This window comes from Carcharodon carcharias, chromosome 30, assembly GCF_017639515.1.
Source record: "Carcharodon carcharias isolate sCarCar2 chromosome 30, sCarCar2.pri, whole genome shotgun sequence".
Taxonomy (NCBI): Eukaryota; Metazoa; Chordata; class Chondrichthyes; order Lamniformes; family Lamnidae; genus Carcharodon; species Carcharodon carcharias.
In genome coordinates, this window is record NC_054496.1 from 9,788,903 (window position 1) to 9,813,860 (window position 24,958).

General features: G+C 46.5%; 1 protein-coding gene across 3 annotated transcripts in view; it reads right to left on the bottom strand.

Annotated features, from left to right (window-relative positions):
- The window catches only part of olfm2a (olfactomedin 2a), a 702,739-nt gene that overhangs the window by 226,033 nt on the left and 451,748 nt on the right, over window positions 1–24,958 (bottom strand). Inside the window, exon 1 of one of the 3 annotated variants that reach the window (XM_041177080.1) lies at window positions 24,274–24,474. The exons of the other annotated variants lie outside the window; for them this stretch is intronic. Within the exon in view, the coding sequence (XP_041033014.1) occupies window positions 24,274–24,459 (186 nt within the window). The 5' untranslated portion in view covers window positions 24,460–24,474. Of the gene's footprint in view, window positions 1–24,273; window positions 24,475–24,958 lie in introns of those variants that run through there. 3 annotated transcript variants of the gene reach the window in all.

A 24,958-nucleotide genomic window follows, 5' to 3' on the forward strand; every position in this document is an offset into this window, starting at 1 on the left:
CATCTCCCCAGTTTGTGTTTCTCTCTCTCTCTCTCCCCCAGTTTGTGTTTCTCTCTCTCTCTCTCCCCAGTTTGTGTTTCTCTCTCGCTGTCTCTCTCCTGAGGTTTGTGTTTCTATCTCGTTCTCCTCCCAGTTTGTGTTTCTTACTCTCTGTCTCTCTCTCCCGCAGTTTGTATTTCTCTCTCCCTCCCCCCCCAGTTTGTGTTTCTCTCTCTCTCGCCCAGTTTGTGTTTCTCTCTCTCTCCTCCCAGTTTGTGTTTCTCTCTCTCTGTCTCTCTCTCCCACAGTTTGTATTTCTCTCTCTCTCCTCCCAGCTTGTGTTTCTCTCTTTCACCCCCAGTTTGTGATTTTCTCTCGCTCCCTCCACAGTTTGTGTTTCCCTCTCTCTTCCCCAGTTTGTGTTTCTCTCTCTCTCTTTTCCCAGTTTGCGTTTCTCTCTCCCTCTCCTCCCAGTTTGTGTTTCTCTCTCTCTCTCCTCCCAGTGTGTGTTTCTCTCTCTGTCTCTCTCCCCCAGTTTGTGTTTCCCTCTCTCAGCCCCAGTTTGTGTTTCTCTCTCTCTCCTCCAGTTTGTGTTTCTCTCTCTCTCCCCAGTTTGTGTTTTTTTCTCTCTCTCCTGCCTAAGTTTGTGTTTCTCTCTCTCCCCCCGTTTGTGTTTCTCTCTCTCTCTCTCTCCCCATTTTATGTTTCTCTCTCTCTACGTCTCCCCAGTTTGTGTTTCCCTCTCTCTCTCTCTCCCCCAGTTTGTGTTTCTCACTCTCTCTCTCCCCAGTTTGTGTTTCTCTCTCGCTGTCTCTCTCCTGAGATTTGTGTTTCTCTCTCGTTCTCCTCCCAGTTTGTGTTTCTTTCTCTCTGTCTCTCTCTCCCGCAGTTTGTGTTTCTCTCTCTCTCGCCCAGTTTGTGTATCTCTCTCTCTCCTCCAGTTTGTGTTTCTCTCTCTCTCCTCCAGTTTGTGTTTATCTCTCTCTCCCCAGTTTGTTTTTTTTTCTCTCTCTCCCGCCCAAGTTTGTGTTTCTCTCTCTCTCCCCCCCAGTTTGTGTTTCTCTCTCTCTCTCTCCCCCCCAGTTTGTGTTTCTCTCTCTCTCTCTCCCCAGTTTCTGTTTTTCTCTCGCTGTCTCTCTCCTGAGGTTTGTGTTTCTCTCTCGTTCTCCTCCCAGTTAGTGTTTCTTTCTCTCTGTCTCTCTCTCCCGCAGTTTGTATTTCTCTCTCTCTCTCCTCCCAGTTTGTGTTTCTGTCTCTCTGTCTCTCTCCCCCAGTTTTTGTTTCTCTCTCTCTCCTCCCAGTTTGTGTTTCTCTCTCTCCCCAGTTTGTGTTTTTTTCTCTCTCTCCCCCCCCCCCACTGTTTGTGTTTCTCTCTCTCTCTCCACCACCCCAGTTTGTGTTTCTCTCTCTCTCTCTCCCCCAGTTTGTGTTTCACTCTCTCTCCGTCTCCCCAGTTTGTGTTTCTCTCTCTCTCTCTCTTCCCCCAGTTTGTGTTTCTCTCTCTCTCTCCCCCGTTTGTGTTTCTCTCTCTCTGTCTCTTCCACCAGTTTGTGTTTCTCTCTCTGTCTCCGCCAAGTTTTTGTTTCTCTCTCTCTCCGTCTCCCCAGTTTGCGTTTCTCTCTCTCTCTCTTCCCCCAATTTGTGTTTCTCTCTCTCTCTCCCCCCATTTGTGTTTCTCTTTCTCTGTCTCTTCCCCCAGTTTGTGTTTTTCTCTCTCTCTCTCCCCTGAGTTTGTGTTTCTCTCTCTCTCCGTCTCCCCAGTTTGTGTTTCTCTCTCTCTCTTCCCCCAATTTGTGTTTCTCTCTCGCTCTCCCCCCCAGTTTGTGTTTCTCTCTCTCTCAGTCTCCCCAGTTTGTGTTTCTCTCTCTCTCTCCCCCCAGTTTGTGTTTCTCTCTCTCCCTGTCTCCCCAGTTTGTTTCTCTCTCTCTCTCTTCCCCCAGTTTGTGTTTCTCTCTCTCTCTCTCTTGCCCCAGTTTGTGTTTCTCTCTCTCTCTCCCCCTCAGTTTGTGTTTCTCTCTCTCTCCGTCTCCCCAGTTTGTGTTTCTCTCTCTCTCTCCCCCCAATATGTGTTTCTCTCTCTCTCTCTCTTCCCCCAGTTTGTGTTTCTCTCTCTCTCTCTCTTCCCCCAGTTTGTGTTTCTCTCTCTCTCTCCTCCCAGTTTGTGTTTCTCTCTCTTTGTCTCTCTCTCCCGAAGTTTATATTTCTCTCTCTCTCTCTCCTCCCAGTTTGTGTTTCTCTCTTTCTCCCCCAGTTTGTAATTTTCTCTCGATCCCTCCACAATTTGTGTTGCCCTCTCTCTCCCCCAGTTTGTGTTTCTCTCTCTCTCTCCTCCAGTTTGTGTTTCTCTCTCTCTCCCCAGTTTGTGTTTTTTTCTCTCTCTCCTGCCCAAGTTTGTGTTTCTCTCTCTCTCCCCCCAGTTTGTGTTTCTCTCTCTCTCTCTCTCCCCAGTTTATGTTTCTCTCTCTCTCCGTCTCCCCAGTTTGTGTTTCTCTCTCTCTCTCTCTCCCCCAGTTTGTGTTTCTCTCTCTCTCTCTCCAGTTTGTGTTTTTCTCTCACTGTCTCTCTCCCGAGGTTTGTGTTTCTCTCTCGTTCTCCTCCCAGTTTGTGTTTCTTTCTCTCTGTCTCTCTCTCCCGCAGTTTGTATTTCTCTCTCTCTCTCCTCCCAGTTTTTGTTTCTCTCTCTCTGTCCCACTCTCTCCCGCAGTTTGTATTTCTCTCTCTCTCCCCCCAGTTTGTGTTTCTCTCTTTCTCGCCCAGTTTGTGATTTTCTCTCGCTCCCTCCACAGTTTGTGTTTCCCTCTCTCTCCTCCCAGTTTGTGTTACTCTCTCTCTCTCTTCCCAGTTTGTGTTTCTCTCTCTCTCCCCCCAGTTTGTGTTTTTCTCTCTCTCCTCCCAGTTTGTGTTTCTCTCCCTCTCTCTCTCTCCCCAGTTTGTGTTTTTTTCTCTCTCTCTCCCCCCCAGTTTGTGTTTCTCTCTCTCTCTCCAGTTTGTGTTTCTCTCTCTCTCTCTCCAGTTTGTGTTTCTCTCTCTCTCCGTCTCCCCAGTTTGTGTTTTTCTCTCTCTCACAGTTTGTGTTTCTCTCTCTCTCTCCTCCCAGTTTGTGTTTCTCTCTCTCCCCAGTTTGTAATTCTCTCTCTCTCCCTCTCCCGCAGTTTCTGTTTCTCTCTCTCTTCCCCAGTTTGTGTTTCTCTCTCTCTCTCTCTCTCTCTCCCCAGTTTGTGTTTCTCTCTCTCTCCCCCAATTTGTGTTTCTCTCTCTCTCCCTCTCCCCAGTTTGTGTTTCTCTCTCTCTCGCCCCAATTCGTTTTTCTCTCTCTCTCTCCCACTTTGTGTTTCTCTCTCCCCCAAGTTTGTGTTTCTCTCTCTCTCTCTCCCTCTCCCCAGTTTGTGTTTCTCTCTCTCTCCCCCAGTTTGTGTTTCTCTCTCTCTCTCTCTCTCCCCAATTTGTGTTTCTCTCTCTCCCCCCCAATTTGTGTTTCTCTCTCTCTCCCTCTCCCCAGTTTGTGTTTCTCTCTCTCTCTCCCCCCAATTTGTTTTTCACTCTCTCTCTCTCTCTCCCAGTTTGTGTTTCTCTCTCCCCCAACTTTGTGTTACTCTCTCTCCCCAGTTCATATTTCTCTCTCTCTCCCTCTCCCCAGTTTGGGTTTTTTTCTCTCTCTCCCTCTCCCCAGTTTGTGTTTTTTTCTCTCGCTCTCTCTCCCCAGTTTGTGTTTCTCTCTCTCTGTCTCTCTCTGCCGCAGTTTATATTTCTCTCTCTCTCTCTCTCCTCCCAGTTTGTGTTTCTCTCTTTCTCCCCCAGTTTGTGATTTTCTCTCGCTCCCTCCACAGTTTGTGTTTCCCTCTCTCTCCCCCAGTTTGTGTTTCTCTCTCTCTCTGCTCCCAGTTTGTGTTTCTCTCTCTCTCCCCCCAGTTTGTGTTTTTTACTCTCTCCCCCCCCAGTTTGTGCTTCTCTCTCTCTCTCTCCCCAGTTTGTGTTTCTCTCTCTCTCCATCTCCCCAGTTTGTGTTTCTCTCTCTCTCTCTCCAGTTTGTGTTTCTCTCTCTCTCTCTACAGTTTGTGTTTCTCTCTCCACCCAGTTTGTGTTTCTCTCTCTCTGTCTCTCTCCCCCAGTTTGTGTTACTCTCTCTCTCCTCCCAGTTTGTGTTTCTCTCTCTCTCTCTTCCCCCAGTTTGCATTTCTCTCTCTCTGTCTCTCTCTCCTCGCAGTTTGTGTTTCTCTCGCTCTGTCTCTCTCTCTCCCGCAGTTCATATTTCTCTCTCTCTCTCTCACCACCCAGTTTGTATTTCTCTCTCTCTCTCCCCCCCCCCCCCAGTTTGTGTTTCTCTCTCTCTCCCCCAGTTTGTGATTTTCTCTTGCTCCCTCCACAGTTTGTCTTTCCCTCTCTCTCCCGCAGTTTGTATTTCTCTCTCTCTCCCCCCACAGTTTGTGTTTCTCTCTCTCTCCCCCAGTTTGTGATTTTCTCTCGCTCCCTCCACAGTTTGTGTTTCTCTCTCTCTCTTCCCCCCCAGTTTGTGTTTCTCTCTCTCTCTCTCTCTCTCTCCCCCCAGTTTGTGTTTCACTCTCTCTCCATCTCCCCAGTTTGTGTTTCTCTCTCTCTCTCTTCCCCCAGTTTGTGTTTCTCTCTCTCTCCCCGTTTGTGTTTCTCTCTCTCTGTCTCTTCCCCCAGTTTGTGTTTCTCTCTGTCTCTCCCTCCAGTTTGTGTTTCTCTCTCTCTGTCTCTCTCCCACAGTTTCTGTTTCTCTCTCTCTTACTCCAGTTTGTGTTTCTCTCTCTCTGTCCCTCTCCCCAGTTTGTGATTCTCTCTCTCTCTCTCCCCCAGTTTGTTTTTCTCTCTCTCTCTCTCCCCCAGTTTGTGTTTCTCTCTCTGTTTCTCTCCACCCAGTTTGTGTTTCTCTCTCTCTGTCTCTCTCTCCCACAGTTTGTATTTCTCTCTCTCTCTCCTCCCAGTTTGTGTTTCTCTCTTTCTCCGCCAGTTTGTGATTTTCTCTCGCTCCCTCAACAGATTGTGTTTCCCACTCTCACCCCCAGTTTGTGTTTCTCTCTCTCTCTCCTCCCAGTTTTTGTTTCTATCTCTCTGTCTCTCTCCCCCAGTTTGTGTTTCTCTCTCTCTCCCCAGTTTGTGTTTTTTTCTCTCTCTCCTGCCCAAGTTTGTGTTTCTCTCTCTCTCCCCCCCCCCGTTTGTGTTTCTCCCTCTCTCCGTCTCCCCAGTTTGTGTTTCTCTCTCTCTGTCCACCCAGTTTGTGTTTCTCTCTCTCTTCATCTCCCCAGTTTGTGTTTCTCTCTCTCTCTCTCCCCCAGTTTGTGTTTCTCTCTCTCTCTCTCCCCAGTTTGTGTTTCTCTCTCGCTGTCTCTCTCCTGAGGTTTGTGTTTCTATCTCGTTCTCCTCCCAGTTTGTGTTTCTTACTCTCTGTCTCTCTCTCCCGCAGTTTGTATTTCTCTCTCCCTCCCCCCCAGTTTGTGTTTCTCTCTCTCTCGCCCAGTTTGTGTTTCTCTCTCTCTCCTCCCAGTTTGTGTTTCTCTCTCTCTGTCTCTCTCTCTCCCACAGTTTGTATTTATCTCTCTCTCCTCCCAGCTTATGTTTCTCTCTTTCACCCCCAGTTTGTGATTTTCTCTCGCTCCCTCCACAGTTTGTGTTTCCCTCTCTCTTCCCCAGTTTGTGTTTCTCTCTCTCTCTTTTCCCAGTTTGCGTTTCTCTCTCCCTCTCCTCCCAGTATGTGTTTCTCTCTCTCAGCCCCAGTTTGTGTTTCTCTCTCTCTCCTCCAGTTTGTGTTTCTCTCTCTCTCCCCAGTTTGTGTTTTTTTCTCTCTCTCCCGCCTAAGTTTGTGTTTCTCTCTCTCCCCCCGTTTGTGTTTCTCTCTCTCTCTCTCTCCCCATTTTATGTTTCTCTCTCTCTACGTCTCCCCAGTTTGTGTTTCCCTCTCTCTCTCTCTCCCCCAGTTTGTGTTTCTCACTCTCTCTCTCCCCAGTTTGTGTTTCTCTCTCGCTGTCTCTCTCCTGAGGTTTGTGTTTCTCTCTCGTTCTCCTCCCAGTTTGTGTTTCTTTCTCTCTGTCTCTCTCTCCCGCAGTTTGTGTTTTTCTCTCTCTCTCGCCCAGTTTGTGTATCTCTCTCTCTCCTCCAGTTTGTGTTTCTCTCTCTCTCCTCCAGTTTGTGTTTCTCTCTCTCTCCCCAGTTTGTGTTTTTTTCTCTCTCTCCCGCCCAAGTTTGTGTTTCTCTCTCTCTCCCCCCCAGTTTGTGTTTCTCTCTCTCTCTCTTTCCCCCAGTTTGTGTTTCTCTCTCTCTCTCCCCAGTTTCTGTTTTTCTCTCGCTGTCTCTCTCCTTGGTTTGTGTATCTCTCTCGTTCTCCTCCCAGTTAGTGTTTCTTTCTCTCTGTCTCTCTCTCCCGCAGTTTGTATTTCTCTCTCTCTCTCTCCTCCCAGTTTCTGTTTCTGTCTCTCTGTCTCTCTCCCCCAGTTTTTGTTTCTCTCTCTCTCCTCCCAGTTTGTGTTTCTCTCTCTCCCCAGTTTGTGTTTTTTTCTCTCTCTCCCCCCCCCCCACTGTTTGTGTTTCTCTCTCTCTCTCCACCACCCCAGTTTGTGTTTCTCTCTCTCTCTCTCTCCCCCAGTTTGTGTTTCACTCTCTCTCCGTCTCCCCAGTTTGTGTTTCTCTCTCTCTCTCTCTCTTCCCCCAGTTTGTGTTTCTCTCTCTCTCTCCCCCGTTTGTGTTTCTCTCTCTCTGTCTCTTCCACCAGTTTGTGTTTCTCTCTCTCTCTCCGCCAAGTTTGTGTTTCTCTCTCTCTCCGTCTCCCCAGTTTGCGTTTCTCTCTCTCTCTCTTCCCCCAATTTGTGTTTCTCTCTCTCTCTCCCCCCGTTTGTGTTTCTCTTTCTCTGTCTCTTCCCCGAGTTTGTGTTTCTCTCTCTCTCTCCCCCGAGTTTGTGTTTCTCTCTCTCTCCGTCTCCCCAGTTTGTGTTTTTCTCTCTCTCTCTTCCCCCAATTTGTGTTTCTCTCTCGCTCTCCCCCCCAGTTTGTGTTTCTCTCTCTCTCAGTCTCCCCAGTTTGTGTTTCTCTCTCTCTCCCCCCCCAGTTTGTGTTTCTCTCTCTCCCCGTCTCCCCAGTTTGTTTTTCTCTCTCTCTCTCTTCCCCCAGTTTGTGTTTCTCTCTCTCTCTCTCTTGCCCCAGTTTGTGTTTCTCTCTCTCTCTCCCCCTCAGTTTGTGTTTCTCTCTCTCTCCGTCTCCCCAGTTTGTGTTTCTCTCTCTCTCTCCCCCCAATATGTGTTTCTCTCTCTCTCTCTCTTCCCCCAGTTTGTGTTTCTCTCTCTCTCTCTCTTCCCCCAGTTTGTGTTTCTCTCTCTCTCTCCTCCCAGTTTGTGTTTCTCTCTCTTTGTTTCTCTCTCCCGAAGTTTATATTTCTCTCTCTCTCTCTCCTCCCAGTTTGTGTTTCTCTCTTTCTCCCCAGTTTGTAATTTTCTCTCGATCCCTCCACAATTTGTGTTGCCCTCTCTCTCCCCCAGTTTGTGTTTCTCTCTCTCTCTCCTCCAGTTTGTGTTTCTCTCTCTCTCCCCAGTTTGTGTTTTTTTCTCTCTCTCCCGCCCAAGTTTGTGTTTCTCTCTCTCTCCCCCCAGTTTGTGTTTCTCTCTCTCTCTCTCTCCCCAGTTTATGTTTCTCTCTCTCTCCGTCTCCCCAGTTTGTGTTTCTCTCTCTCTCTCTCTCCCCCAGTTTGTGTTTCTCTCTCTCTCTCTCCAGTTTGTGTTTTTCTCTCGCTGTCTCTCTCCCAAGGTTTGTATTTCTCTCTCTCTCTCCTCCCAGTTTTTGTTTCTCTCTCTCTGTCCCACTCTCTCCCGCAGTTTGTATTTCTCTCTCTCTCCCCCCAGTTTGTGTTTCTCTCTTTCTCGCCCAGTTTGTGATTTTCTCTCGCTCCCTCCACAGTTTGTGTTTCCCTCTCTCTCCTCCCAGTTTGTGTTACTCTCTCTCTCTCTTCCCAGTTTGTGTTTCTCTCTCTCTCCCCCCAGTTTGTGTTTTTCTCTCTCTCCTCCCAGTTTGTGTTTCTCTCCCTCTCTCTCTCTCCCCAGTTTGTGTTTTTTTCTCTCTCTCTCCCCCCCAGTTTGTGTTTCTCTCTCTCTCTCCAGTTTGTGTTTCTCTCTCTCTCTCTCCAGTTTGTGTTTCTCTCTCTCTCCGTCTCCCCAGTTTGTGTTTTTCTCTCTCTCACAGTTTGTGTTTCTCTCTCTCTCTCCTCCCAGTTTGTGTTTCTCTCTCTCCCCAGTTTGTAATTCTCTCTCTCTCCCTCTCCCGCAGTTTCTGTTTCTCTCTCTCTCCCCCAGTTTGTGTTTCTCTCTCTCTCTCTCTCTCACCAGTTTGTGTTTCTCTCTCTCTCCCCCAATTTGTGTTTCTCTCTCTCTCCCTCTCCCCAGTTTGTGTTTCTCTCTCTCTCCCCCCAATTTGTTTTTCTCTCTCTCTCTCCCACTTTGTGTTTCTCTCTCCCCCAAGTTTGTGTTTCTCTCTCTCTCTCCCTCTCCCCAGTGAGTTTTTCTCTCTCTCTCCCCCAGTTTGTGTTTCTCTCTCTCTCTCTCTCTCCCCAGTTTGTGTTTCTGTCTCTCCCCCCCAATTTGTGTTTCTCTCTCTCTCCCTCTCCCCAGTTTGTGTTTCTCTCTCTCTCCCCCCAATTTGCTTTTCACTCTCTCTCTCTCTCTCCCAGTTTGTGTTTCTCTCTCCCCCAACTTTGTGTTACTCTCTCTCCCCAGTTCATATTTCTCTCTCTCTCCCTCTCCCCAGTTTGGGTTTTTTTCTCTCTCTCCCTCTCCCCAGTTTGTGTCTTTTTCTCTCGCTCTCTCTCCCCAGTTTGTGTTTCTCTCTCTCTGTCTCTCTCTGCCGCAGTTTATATTTCTCTCTCTCTCTCTCCTCCCAGTTTGTGTTTCTCTCTTTCTCCCCCAGTTTGTGATTTTCTCTCGCTCCCTCCACAGTTTGTGTTTCCCTCTCTCTCCCCCAGTTTGTGTTTCTCTCTCTCTCTGCTCCCAGTTTGTGTTTCTCTCTCTCTCCCCCGAGTTTGTGTTTTTTACTCTCTCCCCCCCAGTTTGTGCTTCTCTCTCTCTCTCTCCCCAGTTTGTGTTTCTCTCTCTCTCCATCTCCCCAGTTTGTGTTTCTCTCTCTCTCTCTCCAGTTTGTGTTTCTCTCTCTCTCTCTACAGTTTGTGTTTCTCTCTCCACCCAGTTTGTGTTTCTCTCTCTCTGTCTCTCTCCCCCAGTTTATGTTACTCTCTCTCTCCTCCCAGTTTGTGTTTCTCTCTCTCTCTCTTCCCCCAGTTTGCATTTCTCTCTCTCTATCTCTCTCTCCTCGCAGTTTGTGTTTCTCTCGCTCTGTCTCTCTCTCTCTCCCGCAGTTCATATTTCTCTCTCTCTCTCTCACCACCCAGTTTGTGTTTCTCTCTCTCTCCCCCAGTTTGTGATTTTTTCTTGCTCCCTCCACAGTTTGTCTTTCCTTCTCTCTCCCGCAGTTTGTATTTCTCTCTCTCTCCCCCCTCAGTTTGTGTTTCTCTCTCTCTCCCCCAGTTTGTGATTTTCTCTCGCTCCCTCCACAGTTTGTGTTTCTCTCTCTCTCTTCCCCCCCAGTTTGTGTTTCTCTCTCTCTCTCTCTCTCCCCCCAGTTTGTGTTTCACTCTCTCTCCATCTCCCCAGTTTGTGTTTCTCTCTCTCTCTCTTCCCCCAGTTTGTGTTTCTCTCTCTCTCCCGGTTTGTGTTTCTCTCTCTCTGTCTCTTCCCCCAGTTTGTGTTTCTCTCTCTCTCTCCCTTCAGTTTGTGTTTCTCTCTCTCTCCGTCTCCCCAGTTTGTGTTTCTCTCTCTCTCTCTCTTCCCCCAGTTTGTGTTTCTCTCTCTCTCTCCCCCCAATTTGTTTCTCTCTCTCTCCCCCCAGTTTGTGTTTCTCTCTCTCTCCGTCTCCCCAGTTTGTGTTTCCCTCTCTCTCTCCCCCCCGAGTTTGTGCTTCTCTCTCTCTCCGTCTCCCCAGTTTGTGTTTCTCTCTCTCTCTCTCTTCCCCCAGTTTTTTTTCTCTCTCTCTCTCTCTTCCCCCAGTTTGTGTTTCTCTCTCTCTCTCCCCCCGTTTTTGTTTCTCTCTCTCTGTCTCTCTCTCCCGCAGTTTATATTTCTCTCTCTCTCTCTCTCCTCCCAGTTCGTGTTTCTCTCTCTCTGTCTCTCTCTCTCCCGCAGTTTCTATTTCTCTCTCTCTCCCCCCCATTTTGTGTTTCCCTCTCTCTGTCTCTCTCCCCCAGTTTGTGTTTCTCTCTCTCTCCTCCCAGTTTGTGTTTCTCTCTCTCTCTCTCTCCCGCAGTTTGTGTTTCTCTCTCTTTCTCCTCCCAGTTTGTGTTTCTCTCACTCTCTCCTCCCAGTTTGTGTTTCTCTCTCTGTCTCTCTCTCTCCCGCAGTTTTTATTTCTATCTCCCTGCCCCCGCAGTTTGTGTTTCTCTCTCTCTCCCGCAGTTTGTGATTTTCTCTCGCTCCCTCCACAGTTTGTGTTTCCCTCTCTCTCCCCCAGTTTGTGTTTCTATCTCTCTCTCCTCCCAGTTTGTGTTTCTCTCTCTCTCCTCCCAGTTTGTGTTTCTATCTCTCTCTCCTCCCAGTTTGTGTTTCTCTCTCTCTCCTCCCAGTTTCTGTTTCTCTCTCTCTGTCTCTCTCCCCCAGTTTGTGTTACTCTCTCTCCTCCCAGTTTGTGTTTCTCTCTCACTCTCTCTCCCCCCAGTTTGTGTTTCTCTCTCTCTGTCTCTCTCTCTCCCGCAGTTTCTATTTCTCTCTCTCTCCCCCCCAAGTTTGTGTTTCTCTCTCTCCCCCAGTTTGTGATTTTCTCTCGCTCCCTCCACAGTTTGTGTTTCCCTCTCTCCCCCAGTTTGTGTTTCTCTCTCTCTCTTCCCCCAGTTTGTGTTTCTCTCTCTCTCCTCCCAGTTTGTGTTTCTATCTCTCTCTCCTCCCAGTTTGTGTTTCTCTCTCTCTCCTCCCAGTTTGTGTTTCTCTCTCCACGCAGTTTGTGTTTCTCTCTCTCTGTCTCTCTCCCCCAGTTTGTGTTACTCTCTCTCTCCTCCCAGTTTGTGTTTCTCTCTCACTCTCTCTCCCCATAGTTTGTGTTTCTCTCTCTCTGTCTCTGTCTCTCCCGCAGTTTCTATTTCTCTCTCTCTCTCCCCCAGTTTGTGATTTTCTCTCACTCCCTCCACAGTTTGTGTTTCCCTCTCTCTCCCCCAGTTTGTGTTTCTCTCTCTCTCTCCTCGCAGTTTGTGTTTCTCTCTCTCTCCTCCCAGTGTGTGTTTCTCTCTCTCTCCCCAGTTTGTGTTTTTTTCTCTCTCTCCCCCCCACAGTTTGTGTTTCTCTCTCTCTCTCCCCCCAGTTTGTGTTTCTCTCTCTCTCTCCCCAGTTTTTGTTTCTCTCTCTCTTCCTCTCTCCCCCAGTTTGTGTTTCTCTCTCCTTCTTCCCCCAGTTTGCATTTCTCTCTCTCTGTCTCTCTCTCCTCGCAGTTTGTGTTTCTCTCGCTCTGTCTCGCTCTCTCCCGCAGTTTGTATTTCTCTCTCTCTCTCTCTCCCCCCCCAGTTTCTATTTTTCTCTCTCTCCCCCCCAGTTTGTGTTTCTCTCTCTCTCCCCCAGTTTGTGATTTTCTCTCGCTCCCTCCACAGTTTGTGTTTCCCTCTCTCTCCCCCAGTTTGTGTTTCTCTCTCTCTCCCCCAGTTTGTGATTTTCTCTCGCTCCCTCCACAGTTTGTGTTTCCCTCTCTCTCCCCCAGTTTGTGTTTCTCTCTCTCTCCCCCCCAGTTTGTGTTTCTCTCTCTCTCTCTCCTCCCAGTTTGTGTTTCTCTCTCTTTCCTCCCAGTTTGTGTTTCTCTCTCTCTCTCTCTCCTCCCAGTTTGTGTTTCTCTCTCTTTCCTCCCAGTTTGTGTTTCTCTCTCTCTCTCTCTCTCCCCCCAATTTGTGTTTCTCTCTCCCTCTCCCCAGTTTGTGTTTCTCTCTCTCTCCGTCTCCCCAGTTTGTGTTTCTCTCTCTCTCTCTCTCCCCCCAGTTTGTGTTTCTCTTTCTCTCCGTCTCCCCAGTTTGTGTTTCTCTCTCTCTGTCTCTCTCCCGCAGTTTGTGTTTCTCTCTCTCTCCTCCCAGTTTGTGTTTCTCTCTCTCTGTCTCTCTCTCTCCCGCATTTTTTATTTCTATCTCCCTGACCCCCCCCCAGTTTGTGTTTCCCTCTCTCTCCCCCAGTTTGTGTTTCTCTCTCTCTCCCCCAGTTTGTGTTTCTCTCTCTCTCCCCCAGTTTGTGTTTCTCTCTCTCTCCTCCCAGTTTTTGTTTCTCTCTCCACCCAGTTTGTGTTTCTCTCTCTCTGTCTCTCTCCCCCAGTTTGTGTTTCTCTCTCTCGCCTCCCAGTTTGTGTTTCTCTCTCACTCTCTCTCCCCCCAGGTTGTGTTTCTCTCTCTCTCTGTCTCTCTCTCTCCCGCAGTTTGTATTTCTCTCTCTCTCTCTCCCTCCCCCAAGTTTGTGTTTCTCTCTCTCGCTCCCTCCACAGTTTGTATTTCTCTCTCTCTCCCCCCAGTTTGTGTTTCTCTCTCTCTCTCCCCCAGTTTGTGATTTTCTCTCGCTCCCTCCACAGTTTGTGTTTCCCTCTCTCTCCCCAGTTTGTGTTTCTCTGTCTCTCTCTCTCCCCAGTTTGTGTTTCTCTCTCTCTCTCCCCAGTTTGTGTTTCTCTCTCTCCCCAGTTTGTGTTTCTCTCTCTCTGTCTCTCTCCCGCAGTTTCTGTTTCTCTCTCTCTCCCCAGTTTGTAATTCTCTCTCTCCCCAGTTTGTGTTTCTTTCTCTCTCCCCCAGTTTGTGTTTCTCTCTCTCCCCAGTTTGTGTTTCTCTCTCTCTCCCCCCAATTTGTGTTTCTCTCTCTCTCTCTCCCACTTTGTGTTTCTCTCTCCCCCAAGTTTGTGTTTCTCTCTCTCCCCAGTTCATATTTCTCTCTCTCTCCCTCTCCCCAGTTTGTGTTTTTTCTCTCGCTCCCTCACCCTAGTTTGTGTTTTTTTCTCTCGCTCTCTCTCCCCAGTTTGTGTTTCTCTCTCTCTCCCCCCCAGTTTGTGTTTCTCTCTCTCTCCCCCCCACAGTTTGTTTTTTCTCTCTCTCTCTCCCCAGTTTGTGTTTCTATCTCTTTCTCTCAGTTTGTGTTTCTCTCTCCCCAGTCTGCCTTTCTTTCTCTCTGTCCTCCCCACCCCCAGTTTGTGTTTCTCTTCCTCTTCTCCTGCAGTTTATCATTCTCTACCCCTCCAAGTTTGTGTTTCTCTTTCTCTTCACCTGTAGTTTGTGATTCTCTCTCTCTCCCCTTCCCCCCATTTGGGTTTTCCTCTTCTTCCCCTGTTTGTTTCTCTCTTTCTTTCTCCTCCTACTCACTGTCTCAGGAATTGCAGAGTCTCCTTGTTATTTTTTTGACCCCAGCCCCCTGACAACCTGTGAAGGAAGTGGTAAGTTCTGAACCATGGGCAAACCAGCAGATCTAGGCCAGCTCAGTTTGGCTACATGTCATGCCAGCCTGGGTACTGCCCCTGTGTGAACACACATGACCGTTTCTCCCAAGCCGCCAGCAACAGCATTTGGGAGATCAGTCACCCATTCCAGTCTGGTCACAGTGAGAGTTATGGGAACAGTAACCTGTACAAATGCACAATCTTAATGCACGCACAGATCCCCCCCCCCCCCACAACACACACACAAACACACACACAAACACACACAGACACACACACACGCACACACATATATGAATGCGCGCATGCACCTGCACACATACACAGACACACGAATGCGTGCACAGATGCATACACGCATACAGACAGACAGACAGACAGACACACACACACGCACGGATGCATGCTCATGCACATACACAAACACACATACATACATACACAGACACGAATGCGTGCATGCACACACACACACAAACACACATACACAGACACGAATGCGTGCATGCACACACACACACTGACACACACTGATGCATGCATGGATGTGCACACACACAACAGATATGCACACCGACAGACATACAGACACATAAACACACACACAGATGCATGCTCACACACACACACATACACACACACACACAGACACACACGGATGCACGCGTGCACACACAGACAAGTACACAGACAGACACACACACACACACAGACACACACACATGGACAGACGCGCAGACACAGACAGGCATAGACACACACACACGGACAGACAGACACACACACACACGCACACAAAGGCAGTAACCTGCATTTATATAACACCTTTTGTGCATAAAATTATGAGGGTGTGTAAAATTATGAGGGGCATAGAAAGGGGAGGGAGGGAGGAACTTTTCCCCTTGGTAGAGGGATCAATAACCAGGGGGCATAGATTTAAGGTAAGGGGCAGGAGGTTTAGAGGGAATGTGAGGAAGAACTTTTTCACCCAGAGGGTGGTGGGAATCTGGAACTCACTGCCTGAAAGGGTGGTAGAGGCAGAAACCCTCATAACATTTAAGAAGTATTTGGATGTGCACTTGCGATGCCATGGCATACAAGGTTATGGGCCTAGTGCTGGAAAATGGGATTGGAATAGTTAGGTACTTGTTTGACTGGCGCAGAATTGATTGGCCGAAGGGCCTTTTTCTCTGCTGTAGACCTCTATGGCTCTCTGACTCTATGATCTTTAACTTGGTAAAACATCTCAAAACACTTCACAGGGGTTTTGTTTTATCAAACAACAGTTCACACTGAGCCAATTTGCACAGGTAATCAAAAACCTGGTCAAAGAGGTAACAATTAAGGAGAGAATGAAAGGTGGGAAGAGAGGTGGTGAGGCAGAGAGCTTTGGGGAAGGAATTCTAGAACTTAAGTCTTAGGCAGCTGAAGTCATCATTGCCTCTGATGGAACAATTAAAATTGGAGATGCCCAAGGAGCCAGAATTAAGGCTTGGAGAGCTGGATGAGCTAGAGAAGGTAAATGGATACAAGGATGGGAATTACAGAATGAGCAGTGGGAGGTGACTAATTGGAAAACTCTTTCAAAGCGCCAACAAAGAATGGACCGAATGGCCTCCTTCTGAGCTGTACCACTTTCTAATTCTATTCTATACGTGAAACGCCAAACTACTCATTTTCAGCTAAGTTAGACTGGGCTAGTAGAATTCGAATGTAAACCTGCTCAGAACAAGAATCCATCAGAATGTCCTGCAAAATGCACTGTGAATTTTGCCTTTTAAAGCAGCTATCTCGCTGTTGCTAACTTACTCTGAAATTTCCTGGTTTACCAGTTAGAATACGAATGCGGTGAAGCCAATGGCTGAGAAATTGATCCCGGACATACTGGTGACATCGTCGTGGTAATGTGCTAGAATTCCATTTGGTCAACTAATTTCCCAATTAATTCAAATCAGTCCTTGTCAATTCGAGACAATATAGGAATTGGCTTTTTCATACTTTTTTTCAAAGTTTCGAAAATTCTATTTCTGTAACACAATTAACTATAGTTATGAGGGAAAGGGTGATATTGTAAAAGTGGCATGGAATTAACTAGAATATGCAGAACAGAAACAGGCCATTCGGCCCAACTGTTCTATGCTGGTGTGCCAGTTGACACAGACATGATGGGCTGAATGGCCTTCTTTTCTGTGTACAAACAGTCGGTTGGTAGTACAGAACTTGAACATTGCTGAAAAAAGAGACATGTCGGCGTTTTGCATCTTGCACTCATCAGGACACATCACAAGAATACCAATTTAGGGGGAGCACTCTCTTCACATACAGTAGAAATTGTTGTGATAAATTTTTTAGGTTTTTATCTGAAGACTAGGCTGGCCTCAAGTCTGAAACTCTGATGTCAGTTCCTACTGACAGTTCATGTCAGTTCCTACTCAGAGATCATTAGAAAAAATGTGACTTAGATTAAGTGTTACTTTTCACGCACTGCTAACACCCACCCATTGATTCCGACTACACAAACTATGGATTTTGCATTACATATTAAAATATAGACATCAGCTAATTCATCAAGTAGTTAAGATAAATTCATAGGCTGTAAGATTAATTGACAAAATTAACAGTGTGAACCTTTCAAGCTGGCCCAGGCATCATTAATATATTCAGAATACACATAGGGATTTTGTGTATGTGTGACTATTGGACTAGCTGTCCACTATGCTCTAGCACTGATTCCTTATAAAGGCAGCCATTTGTCTGACAAGAACTGTTATGTTTGGTTGAGGATTTTAAAGTTATTGAGATGTTCACATTCCAGAGACAGTTATCCAAATGGTTCAGATGAGACCCTTCTTTTGGATTTTGGCTCCCTGTTTATGAAAACGATTTTGGAGCAGTAAATCACTCCATTGTCACGCCACCAGATTCATTGCTCTCTAGTGATGCTCGTTGAAGGAATTCACCTTTGTCGTTAATTATAATTAAAGGCGATGAATCTATGCCAACGACCTGAAATTAAGTGTGGTTCAGTGGGTAGCACTCTTGCCTACAAGTCAGAGGGCCATGAAGAGTTCAAGTCCTGCTCCAAGGATTTGTGGGCCATGATCTAGGCTGACACTACAAAATGGAGCATCAAGAAATGGTCGAAGATTTTTTGATGATCAAGTTCCTAGGGCTGCAAGTCAACTTTCTGCTTTTGTACACGTGAGCCTTGTCTGGTCTCTCAGGTTGACATAAAAGATCCTAAGTCACCATTTGGAAGACGAGCAGGGCAATATGTCCTGGCCAATATTTATTCCCTCACTCAGCGTCACAAAACAAACCACCTGGTCGTTTATTGCATTGTCGTTTGTGGGAGCTTGCTGCGTGCAAATTGGCTGCTGCGCTTCCTACATTGTAACAGTGACGACCCTTCAAAAAGCTGCTCTGTTGGCTGTGTAGTTCTTTGAGACATCCTGAAGCCATGAAAGATGCTGGGAGGAATCTTACCCCGGTGGATTTTGCGGTCCTGCCGAAGTCAATGGACTTTTGAATGGCTCGTCGCATTTTACAGCCCCACCCCTGCTATGACAAGGCTATAAAATTCCACCCGCTATATTTACTTTTATTACTTAACTGGCGAGCGTAACAGGAGAGCAAGCGTATTAGGAAATCATGACATGGAGCAAGTAATGGTGTAAGTCACTTACGCCATACTTTCCTGACACTATATACTGTGCTATAAAATGGGCTGTATCATGTAGATGTGTCATTGCAATGGCCCCAGGAAATTCTGGCCCATTATGTGGGTCCTGTTGGACAAGGTCACATCCAGTTAGAAACATAGAAACAAACAGTTGCAGCAAAAATTTAAAGGGAGACTGGGGAATGAAAGAAAAAGTACAAGGTTTGTAGGAAAAGGTGGGGGGTGGGGTTAGACGACAGAGGTTTTGAAAGGAGTGAGGATGGGACCAACGGAAAATCAGAAAGGGAGGTAGAGGCTGACACAAAATGGAGGGTCAATACAATTCTTCCCTGGCTGCAACGTAAGGAGTTAGATAGGAAGCGAGGGAGTTAATATCCTGAGGGACCAATAGGGAATTGAAAAGGAGGCATCTAATAGGCTAAGTGACCCAATTACTTAAGCTTTTCACTGGGGAGACGAGTGCTCTAGTTTGGGGTTTTTTTTTGAGCTAGAAAACTATTTGCGTTCAGTGTCAACGACAAATTGCAGAACAGCAACTTTTGGAATGATACGGTGAGCTGGAAAAGAATGATTTGCACCAGTTGGCAATGGGAGAGTGTAAAATTAACAGAGTCACCAATTGAACGAGAGGAAAGGCCAGGAAAATATTTTTAAAACATATACAGCCCAACCAGAATGGCAATGGCAGCACCACTAACAGCTTTTAAAAGAAATGTGGATCAATAGTGCGAAGGATGTGGAGAAAGAGTAAGGGCATGAGACAAAGTGGGTATCTCTTTCAGGGAAGCAGCACAATGGTCTCTTTCTGTGCTGGAAAATTCTAAGATTTTATATTCTACAAGTCCACCCCAACCTACAAGAACTGTAGATCATCCTTCCTCATACTGAACTTCACAATCCCCTAGAATGAATGTTAATATTAATGAAATACAAGGACTATCTATCTCTCCAATGTTCCTGCTGATTATAATAAATTGCATCACACAACCTCACACTTTGAAAGGATCTTTAATTTTTAAGTATATCAGGACTTTTAAAAAACTTTTTCCAAATTTTTATTCCCTCCCTCCAAGTTCATTCCAGAGGTCAGTTAGCCTAACTGGCTTGATGCAGAATGACACCAAATGACCGGATTAAATCTCTGTACCAGCTGTAGTAGGTTATGGAGACCTGCAGCCTCGTCTTACCCTAAGCTTGTGGAGTGGTGCCCATCAAGCTATATATATCCAATTGTCTCTCTCTAACAGAGAGAGATGACTATGGTCCTTTGTGGACTATGGTTAATTACCAATTATTCCAGTTTTCCAAGAACCATCCTCCACATGTGTAGAGTGCAGGCACTTTCGACATTGGGGCCAAATTTACAACGTCGAAGGAGACCTTTGTAATCCATCATTAGTCCGCCTTTGCTGTTTTCTCTCTCTATATCCTTGCATCTCTGGCTCCTTTAAGTGTTTGTCCTCTTTCCTTTGAAAAGATGCAATGCTCTCTTGCCCTACTGTTCTGTACAATAAGGCACCCCATGCTCTAACAGCTCTTGCTGCAATGGGAGAGCTCTGTGGACCATAAGGCTCAGCCCCACACCAGCTGATTCAGGTGTCTATTCAGCCTCTGGAGCAATGGCTAATGCAGTATTTAGTTAAGTTGCAAAATGGGAGAGGAAAGGAGTAAGATGTTGAAACTCCTTACCAGAGCTCAAACTCCCATACTGACACCACTGAAGTATCGATTATCTTCCTCATTGTCCTCAGTAGGATGCTGGTGCATGTGGCATTTGAGAATCGGATAGGTCAATAAGAGAGATTTTCTAGCCTGAATTTTCCAATCTCATTTGTACCAGGGCTTGGGGAGTTCAGTTATGAGCAGAGGTTACATAAATTTGTCTTGTATTCCCTTCTGCGTAGAAGAAAGACTGTGTGTATGTGTGTGTGTGTGTGTGTGTGGGGGGGGGGGGGGGGGGGGGGGGGGGCTGGGGGTTAACCTAATTGAGGTGTTAATACGTTAACGAGATTCTTTTCATGGGAGAATCAAGAATAAGGGGACATAATATTAAAATTAGAGCATATTAGGACAGAAATCGGGAAGCGCTCATTCACGCAATGGACAGTCGAATTCTGGGATTTGCCCTGAAAATCTCTGGATACTGGGGTGGTGGGGGCGATTGGAGCAATCAAGAGTTGGGTAAGGAATATGGAGCTAAGATTGATAACCGGATTTGAGCTGCAGATCGACCGGGCCCTGATCTGGTCAAAAACAGAATTACCTGGAAAAACTCAGCAGGTCTGGCAGCATCGGCGGAGAGGAAAAGAGTTGACGTTTCGAGTCCTCATGACCCTTCGACAGAACTTGAGTGAGTCCTGATCTGGTCTGGTTGGATTACGGGGTGGCTTTGATGGGCTAAATGGACTCCCCCTGATTCTCCCTTGCTTCGGTGCAAGTGAATGGTAAAATAAGAGGGAGAAGATCAGGCCTCATTCCCATGCAGCCAGCAAGCTCCAGTGCACCTGCACCGTGATTCAATGCACACAAAACCAATCCTTTTAATTGTGCTTCTTACCTCTTGTAGGAACGAGTCTGTTGTGGTGATGCTCTAAAAGACCCCGAACTCCAACCACACCCCCCCCCACCCCCCCGCACCCCCCACCTTTTAACAGGCTTTTCACCCAGCCTGCATGTGAACAATTACTATTCAGCACACTCAACGCTTTCTATCTAATTGCTACGAGTTAACCAGCCTTATGTTAAAATATGGTATACATCTGCTCAATTTGGGTTTTCACAACATCACCTCATTCCTCTCAACTGCAAAAAATGTTTTGGCCTTAAAGTAACGGAAATATTACAGGATGGATTTAACATTGATATGAAACCCCCTCGTACACTGATTTAACAGATAAATGCATTCGAAATCAGCAGATTAATATCTTGATTAACAACGAATATATTTCACAGAACAGTCGTCTGTGTTATCCACCTCTCGTTTTTGTAGATACAAATCTCCATTTGCACTGGCTTGAAAACCACATTCCGCTCCATAAAGTATCTCTTTATCATCTCCACGCTCTGAGAGATATTGACATTGACAAAAAGCCTTATGGGCACAGATTGAAATCACAGCCGTATCATCGCTATTATCCTGTGGTGCAACACAAACCGCAGCGAACCAGTGCGAATCACATTAAAAGCAGTTCCAACAAGCATAAAGTCAGCGCTGGATAAACACCAGCAGCGATCCTCCGATTGAAGAATAGCGGGGCTTTCCTGAGCCTGCTCTGGCCGTAGGAAAACAGTACCCCCCCCACCCCCCACCACTCCCCAGCACTCATATTTGGATTTGCCATTTTCCAACCTTCCACGCCAACCCCTACTGCAACAGCAGCTTGCATTTATCTAGCACCTTTAAAGCAGCAGAACCAGGCGCTTCTGTTTATGGTACCAAACACGACTGGCCAGCCGCCTGGGAGTATATCAGGAGCGGGAGGCAGGGTTTTAAGGAGCACCCCTCAAGGGAGGGGAGAGGTAGAGGGGGGGCAGGCAGAGTTATGGAGGCAGTTCCAGAACGTAGGATCGAGACAGCTGAAGGCCTGGCCGCCAATGGTGGGAAGAAGGAATTTGAGAACGAGCAAGGGTCCAGAATTGGAGGAACATGGATATCTCCGAGAGTTGTGGGGCTGGAGGAGGTTCCAGAGATATGAAGGGATGAAACCATGGAGGGATTTGAAAACCTGGATGAGAATGTGAAAATTGAGGTATGCCGAAGTGAGAGCCAATGTGTCAATGAGCACAAGGCTGATGGGTAAACGGGACTTGGTGCATGTTAGGATAAAGGTGATAGAGTTTTGAATGAGCTAGAGTTGGTGGAAAATGGGAGGCCAGTAACACACCAGTTCATTCCTGACCATCGAGTAGGGTGTCAATGCACCAAGGCACCTCCAGTTCACGCCCATTGTGTAGAATTCCAATGGACCAGACCTACTGTGAGTCTCTCACTGCAGCCAAATAAATCTCCCCTTCCCCCAATTCGCATATCACTGAGCGAGTGCTCGTTGCTAGGCAGATTTGCACTGTGGATTTAAGCATCTGGGTCACAGTTGGGTTAATAGCACAGACCGCGGCTCATGGTGGTAACACCCTTATCTTGATTCACAAGATTGCAGATTCAACCCCCACACCAGAGCCTTGAGCATAACATGACAGTCCAGTGTGGTACCGGGTGAGTGCTGCACTGTGGGAGATGCTGTCTTCTGGGCGTTAAACTAAAGTCCTATCTTCCCTTTCATGCACAACTCTCAGCTGGACATAAAAGGTCCCGTGGCAACACTTCAAGGACAGGCAAGGGAGTTATCCTCGGTGTCCTGGACCAATATTTATCCCTCAAATGATATCACTAAAACAGATTATCTGCTCCTTATCACATCACTGTTTGTGGGAGCTTGCTGTGCACAAATTGGCTGCTAAGTTTCCTACATTACAACAGTGACTGCACTTCAAAAAGTACATCATTGGCTGTAAAGCACTTTGAGTTGTCTGCTGGTTGTGAAAAGTACGATATAAATGCAAGTTTTTTTTTCCTTTTATTAGTCCATCAGAATTGGATTCAAACTTAGTGATAGATGGTCACTGAGTCAACCCATTGTGCTATAAATCCCCATTAAGAAAGGCTTGATGATTTTAATTATGATGTATGATATTTTGAAAAGTCAGTGATGCTATTTACATATAGGCTTAAAAATAAATTATGCAGAATAATTTATTCCTGTCAAGTTTGTAAACTAAGAAAAGTATTTACTTCAGTTAAAGACTGAGTGACAGACAGACTTCGTCGACTGCTTCATTGACAAGTGGCAAGCAACATTCACGCCACACAAGTGTCAGGCAATGATTATCTCCAACAAGAGAGAATCCAACCATCGCCCCTTGATGTTCAATGGCATTACCATCATTGAATTCCCCACTATCAAGATCCTGTGTGTTACCATTGACCAGAAACTGAACTGGACTAGCCATAAAAATACTGTGGCTAAACAGGCAGGTCAGAGGTTGGGAATCCTGTGGCGAGCAACTCACCTCCTGACTCCCCAAAGCCTGTCCACCATCTACAAGGCACAAGTCAGGAGTGTGATGAAATACTCTCCACTTGCCTGGGTGAGTGCAGGTCCAACAACACAAGAAGCCTGACACCGTCCAGGACAAAGCAGCCCAGTTGATAGGCACCACGTCCACAAACATTCACTGCCTCCACCACTGACACACAGTATCAACAGTGTGAACCATCTACAAGATGCACTGCAGGAATTCACCAAGGCTCCTTCGACAGCACCTTCCAAACCCTCGACCACTGCCATCTAGAAGGGCAATGGGAAAATAAATGGGAACATCACCATCTGGAAGTTCACCTCCAAGTCACTCACCATCCTGACTTGGAAATACATCACTGTTCCTTCATTGTCGCTGGGTCAAAATCCTGGAACTCCCTCCCTAATAGCACTGTGAGTGTACCAACACCACATGGACTGCAGTGATTCAAGAAGGCAGCTCACCACCACCTTCTCAAGGGCAACTAGGGATGGGGAATAAATGCTGGCCCAGCCAGCGAAGCCCAAATTGCATGAATGAATAAAAAAATGGGGCACAGTAACTTAATATTTTGGATTTCAGGTCCTTCAGTTGCTTATGGGGCTATGATCTATCTGGTCATTATTGCATTGCTGTTAGTGGGATCTTGCTGTGTGCAAATTGACTGCCACATTTCCCATAATATAGCAGTGAACACACTTCAAAAGGTGGAAAGCACTTTGGGACATCCATGTACTGTATAAAGGTAGGTTCTCAGCAAGATATGCTGACAGGGTGAGGAGAAGTCGAGTGAGAAGGAGTCTCAAGTGGAGCATAAAAACTGGCATGGACCGGTTGAGCCAAATGGCCTGTTCCTGTGGTGTAAATTCCACGTAAAAGCAACTTACGTTTAACACGGCAACATGGTTCTGGGCATGGGCCCACCTTGGCCAGAGAACTGAGCTGAACTTGGGTCTCTGGTCTCATTTATAAGCAATGAAATGTGGACATCAATCAAGGTGTCCTGATCCCAATCCCGGCCGGTAACAATGCTGAATCAGACCTTGGGGAGGGGGATAGGTGGTAGAGGGGCTGAGTGTGGGGCCTGGGGCTGGGAGTGGGGTGGGGTTGGGGGGGTGGGGTTGAGGGGAAGGGAGGCCTCCTTTTTGCTCCACGAGATGATAACGTCAAAACAGTTTTGTGGCAATTTTGGTTTGAGCATCACCTTGAAGGAATGCTGGTTGAGCCACTTAAGATCAGGAACAACTAGATGGAGATTTCTCTCCACAAACTCTGCACTTTTGCACCTAGACTTTCGAACAGGCACCTGCAACCAGCAATTTTGAGTGTACATTGAATGAAAATCAGCTTTATAAAAACATCTTAGTTGAACGTTAATGATTCCCAAAGTTGTAGCTAATTCAATCTTCATCAATTTCAAAGGTTGAGGGGTAAGTCAATGGAAAATAAAATTATTTCAAAGGGGAACTCTCTCCGGTATCCCAGTCATTATTTATCTCTCAATCAATATCAGTAAAAAAATATTATCTGGTCTGTGAATTTGTTTGCAGAATTGAAGCTTACTAAAGGCAAAGTGGCAATATAGATATGAAATTGGCTAAAGGACAGAAAGCAGGGAATAGTGGAGAACAGAGCAAAGTATACAGAGGGAAATATGCAGAGCAAAGTATACAGAGGGACATATACAGAATGAAATATACAGAGGGGACTATACAGAGGGAAGTATACAGAGGGAAATATGGAGAGGGAAATATACAGACAGAAATATACAGGGGTGTAGTATACAGAGGGAAGTATACAGGGGAAGTATACAGAGGAAAACATACAGAGATAAGTATACAGAGGGAAGTATATGAAGAAAGTATCTGAGGGAAATATACAGAGGGAAATATACAGAGGGAAGTATATGAGGAAAGTATATGGGGAAATTATATAGAGGAAAGTATACAGAAGGAAGTGGAAGAAACATGGCTTTTCTTGGCTGCACAGGTTAGAATTTTAAAGCTTGTACTCTTTTGGTTACAAACAAATAAACTAAATTAGCAAAATCAGGGATAAAGTAAATGGCAGCCCCTTAAAGAGAAACTGCAAAACAACTGCAGCAGGCCTCAAACCTGCAAGCTTCTGCTGGGATCACAGCTCATGCTGAAGTCCGATGTCTTATCCATTAGGGCCAGCTTGTAGATGACACAAATCCCAGAATGTATTAGACAATGCGGAGGATAGTAGTCAGGAGGACTTAGACTGGTGATATGAGCAGACACCCGGTGGATGAAATCTAAAGCAGAGAAATGAAACATTTTGGCAGGAAGACTGAGAGGCAATAGGGCCTAAATGGCACAACCATAAAGAGAGTGCAGGAATAGAGGGACCTGGGGGTCTACGTACACGAGCCTTTGAATGTGGCAAGGCAAGTTGAGAAGGCTGATAAAAATGCAAAGGGGAATCCTTGGCTTGATTAGTGGAGACCTGGGAAAACACAAAAGTAAGGGAGTTATGTTAAACCTTTATAAATTACTGGTCAGTCCTCAGCTGGTGTATTGTGCGTACAGTTCGAATCTAGGCGCCAAACTTAGGAAGGTCTTAGAGAGGCTGCAGAAAAGCTTTACAAGGCTGGCACCAGGGGCGAGACTGGAGCTGCTGCGCTTGTTTTATTAGAGCAGGGATTTGGTTCTGAATCCTGAAGGGCTTGAATAGAGTAGGAACTGTTCTCAGTGGCGATTGGCAAACAAAACAGGTGACATCTGCTTAATCTTCAAGTTGTGGTGATCCGGAATGCGCTGCCTGGAAGGATGTTGG